The following is a 4597-nucleotide window of genomic DNA, read 5'->3' on the forward strand; positions in this document are numbered from 1 at the left end:
CCAAAGACAACTGCGCCACTCCACTCTCACCTCCGTGTCGTAATCACGGAACTTGTGATATAAACACCTTCTTTCCCACCCTCTTTCAAAGCTGCCTCCCTTTCTCTTGTCCCTTTTACCACTTGAAAAGCGCCTAACTGCTGTGTAAAAAGGAAACAAGTAATATTGTTACAGCCATTAATATTGTTAAAATTGACGACGACGCTGATGATGGCGAACAACGCAGAGATTTTTCGAGTGAATCTCGGGCCGTAGTGACACCGAGAAATAAGCATTTCATTATCCTCTGCCATCCCACTACCTGACCTGACCTCACCTCACCTCCATCCCAGTCCTACCTCGCTTTCGTCCGCTGAAATTTTAGTAACTTGCTGTCGTCGTCATGTGTGTGAGGTGGTGAGTTTGAACCTCAGCGCTTTAGGGAGTGGATGGTGGGTTGGAGAGTAAAGGGGATGGATGGCTGAACATTCTTAAGTCCTCTTTTTTCCAAAACGCCATTTTTATTGTAGTAATTAAGTCTTCTGTCAAAACATCCCTCCTATCTCTCTATCTCTCTTTTTGTGTGAGTTTGTGTAAATACAAGGGCAATATTTACTCGTATTTTTTCTAGTTTTTTTTTCCGATTATCTATTCGGTGGTTTCGAAGCGGTGCAGTGATACTGTCGACTAGCTGGTTGGTTTTACTGCTTTATTTCAGTGTCCTTGTACTGCAGCCCTGTTGGGCTTCTTTCCCCAATTTTTTTTAAATGGTAATTGAGTCGCCTGATTAATATCAATCATCCACGCTGGAAGAGTGGTTTTAGCTGAATAGTTTTTTGAACCACCAAAATGATAAGAAAAGATATCTTGTCACCATTTCGGAGGGTGCGATTTCGTCACCGGTCCGCGAGTCATGTGTGATAGGTGGATCAATTTTACGAAGGTAACTTTGCGTAGGTCAGTCTTCCTATTAATCACAAGTGGCAAGCGATGGATTCTTGTTTGCCATGGGAATTTTATGAACTAATTTAAAGTAGTGTTGAAGTACAGTTGCTCTTGAAAAAGTACACACACACTCATCGAAACTGCTCTTTTAACTGGGGAGAGTGGGTGCGGATTCTCTTCTCCAGTTAGTTAATTTTTTTGCCGTTTTATTGGGCTACTTAAGAGTAACTTAACGCGAAAACGCAATTCCATATTTTAAATAGTCAAATGGCATGGGGAAAAAGTGTGCATTGAGTCATGACAAGTGTTAAAATGCCTTTTTATCAGCGGAAAGTGAGAGAGAAGGTCTCCTCATGCCATTTCTACTTAAGTGAGAAACTGGGTTTTGTGTAGCCGGGGTAGGATTGAAAGCTGAGTAGAGTCACAAGGGGGCGTATAAAGCGTAGAAACTTTCTTCATTTGAAATGGTGCAGCTTTGAGAATGCCTGATCATGCATTTTAAAAGGACAAGCTTCTACGTTGAGCAAAATGGGAAATCAGTCTCCCTGAAAGCAAGTGAGTGTGTCACACCGTACTTAGGGCCTTTGGTTTGAGCAAATAATTGAAGGGTGATAATGATTTGTTTTAGCTAACTGTATTTTCATTTCTGTTTCTCTAAATCGTCCCAAAAATGTGATACCAGTTTTCAGAATGGACGCATGCTAATGATCCGTTTTCATTAAACTAATCAGGCAGTGAAACCCTTCAAACGATATCGCCCATTATAATTTCTACTCATTTTAAAACAGCAGCAGGCCTTTGCACCCTACTGGTCTAATAATTTTTTGTCTACTTGGTTTAAAATATAACAATTAAATGAAAATCACAATGCGAAAAGTGACGGGACTATAAACCAAACAGCAAGTTGACTTTTATCACAAAAGAACCCAACGACCTCTGTATTTTATGCGCCACTGCTTCGTAGAACATAAAAATCCTCCCAAAGTCCTTAAAAAAAAACAAGTAGCGCAGGCCATGACGACTGATTTATTTTACTGATCTTGATTTCTCAGTGATGGGAATGGCGTTATCATGCACATTTACTGATATCAGAATGTAGATGCGCAAACGATGTCGTGTTGACCCTTTTAATAGAAACCGTAACCACCAATAAAGCTATAAATCAACCATATATGTTGTAAGTAAAATATTGTGCATTAAAGTACTCAACATTAATCTGCGGTGAAAAACAATGGAAAACGCTTAAAGAGTTTTGCTCAAAAACCGGAAAAAGCATATAAAGCATAGCATTTTTTAAAATGGGCATTTACTCAGTTTTTGTAAAATTCGTTAAGTGAGATTTGTGATTAAGTAATGAAAAATAACTTTTGGTACAAATACTTTTGGTTATAGCAATAAAGCAGATCTTTATTATTCTGAAGGGTTTTGTAGCTACATTATAATACTTTTAATAATTAAGAGGAAGTACTCTGAGAAGTCATTGAAGACTGAAAACATCCTCTATTTTTGCAGACAGCTAAGGTAAAATGCGTTCTGTTTGCAAGAAATAAAACCGTTTAAGTTCAAATAATACTGTATTGTTTAAGGCTTTCTTTACCAAAGTAAAAACACCAGTTGCCCAGTGAGACTAGCTTGTTTTAATTGACGGGGTCGTTCCGCCATCTCGTTTCAGACACTTTTTGCTTTAGTGTTGACGATGCCGAGGCACATTGCTTCTGTCCATATAAAGAACCTGGCTGATGGAGTTCGGTAATTTCGCTTTTTTATATGTGGGCTCTTTGCTGAGATTTTGTTTGTCGAGTTCGTTTGCATATGTTTAGCACCAAAGTGCTATGTTCTTGGTAGTGTGCGTCCAGACTTACCGGAAATGGGACTTCATGTTTTACCATCTTGGTTTTAAGCCTACAGTGCTGTGTTCATTGGTTGTGTTATTAGTTCTGTGGATATTACAAGGGTCGGTGGTTCATCTGTTTTGGCTTTTGCTGCACTGGTCTGTCGTTTTCCTTTTAGGCACGAGGATCTGCGCCACGCTTTTGGAAAATTTGGCCGTGTAGTTGATGTTACGGTGCCTGTAAACTATCATACAGGGCGACCAAAGGGCTTCGCATTCGTGGAATATCCTTTTCATAAACTCATTGTCTTTACGTCTGGCAGGTTGTTTTCGCTCCTCTTGTACCCTTTTAATTTCCTTTACTCCCTCCTACGTTTGATGATGCTCGGGATGCTGAGGATGCGATTTACCACATGAACCACTCTCGTTTCGCTGGGAGGGAGATTACGGTGGAATTTACTCGTGGGACACGGAAAAGTGCGTTGGTTCCAACTTCGTCGTGTTTCGTTACACTCTTGCTATCGTTTACTGATTTTTAATGGCTATCACGCGTCCGCGTTCAGTTAGGATTTTCGATATGCCTTCCAAACTCTTAGCACGTGTATCGCCATTTTCACTGATCACAGTCGAATTCCCAGGCGTTTTAGCTCTCATTTTCTTGAAAATAGCGTAAGCGCATCGTTAACACACACCTACTTTCTTCTAGCGTTGAGTAATTCCCAAATCAGTCTCAGCAATACCAGTCTCGTCCCAATCACTGCGACGCAATACAAAGTCCAGTAAACCCCACAGTCAGTCAAAGATAACCCAATTCAAAGCAGCCAGTCAGGCGTTCGTACAACCAAGTGCAATGGCCAGTTGGTTCATCCAACGCGCTACACCTTGTTGCATTCCCCCTATCCCGTTTCTCTGTCCCTGTGTGTGTGTAGCTCCAGCGGAAATGCGCGCACGTGACAGCGGCAGTCGTGGCCGTTCTTGGCGAAGTCGGTCTCGCTCGCGCTCTCGGTCCTTCCGTCGACGTGACAGGTCCTCTCGTGATCGGTCGGATTCTTACAGTCGTCGTCGTGGCGGCAGTGGCAGAGGGGGTCGCCAGGATGACTACAGACAGACATCGCGGGGACGCTCTTACTCGAGGTCGGCGGATGCGGAAAACGGTGGCAGGCATGACGACCGAGAAAGCACAAAAAACGGACACTGGGCCGAAGAGAGGGGAAGACGTCGCAGGTAAGGCTGCTTTTTTGTACAAAGCTGAAACCTGGTCCAGTTAGACTGTTGACTCAAGCGCTTCACTTCAGATCGAGGGCTAGTTCGCGTGAACTGAGTCGTGGCTCCTCTCGCGGCGGGACTAGAAATCGCGATGGTCCTAACGCTCGAGGTTCCCCACCTCGACGTGATGATTCTCGTTCACCAGCTATGGATCGCTCTCCGTCTCGTGGAGGTGGTTCTAGATCACCCACCCCATCACGCGGTGGGGAGGGATTTTCTCAATCGTCAATGCGTTCACGTAGCATTTCTCGAGGCCGCTCAGGTTCCCAATAAGTCGTCAATCTGCTGAATGTACATTCTGAGTGTTCGTTTTATCCACCCGTCTACTCACATACGTTCCATCGCTTTGTTGTGACCATTTTTAATGATAAAATTGCCGTGACATGCCTCGTCTTATGGTGTGGATCTGATGGTTGCTAATGGTTTTTTGCTTTTGTATTCTATATGGAAGCTGGATCTCCATGGGGAACAGACCTTTACTTGTTGGGTGGTAGGCTCAAGGCAGCGTTCTAGTCTCGGAACCTAGAGGGTGGTTTGCGGGTTGTTGTCTTGATTCTCAATTTTGGAGCCGATGGA

The 4597-nt window shown here is 43.2% G+C and overlaps 1 protein-coding gene across 1 annotated transcript; it reads left to right on the forward strand. All coding sequences in view use genetic code 11, as the record gives it.

Annotated features, from left to right (window-relative positions):
- Window positions 1–2620: 2620 nt before the first annotated feature.
- Window positions 2621–4294, forward strand: EGR_05371 (SR repressor protein; the record flags this gene model as incomplete). The annotated part of the gene is made up of 5 exons (XM_024494620.1): window positions 2621–2673; window positions 2935–3034; window positions 3154–3232; window positions 3685–3979; window positions 4051–4294. The coding sequence occupies 5 exons, from the start codon at window positions 2621–2623 to the stop codon at window positions 4292–4294; spliced, it is 771 nt and encodes a 256-aa protein (XP_024350947.1).
- Window positions 4295–4597: the final 303 nt, after the last annotated feature.

Source organism: Echinococcus granulosus, assembly GCF_000524195.1.
Source record: "Echinococcus granulosus chromosome Unknown EG_S00039, whole genome shotgun sequence".
Taxonomy (NCBI): Eukaryota; Metazoa; Platyhelminthes; class Cestoda; order Cyclophyllidea; family Taeniidae; genus Echinococcus; species Echinococcus granulosus.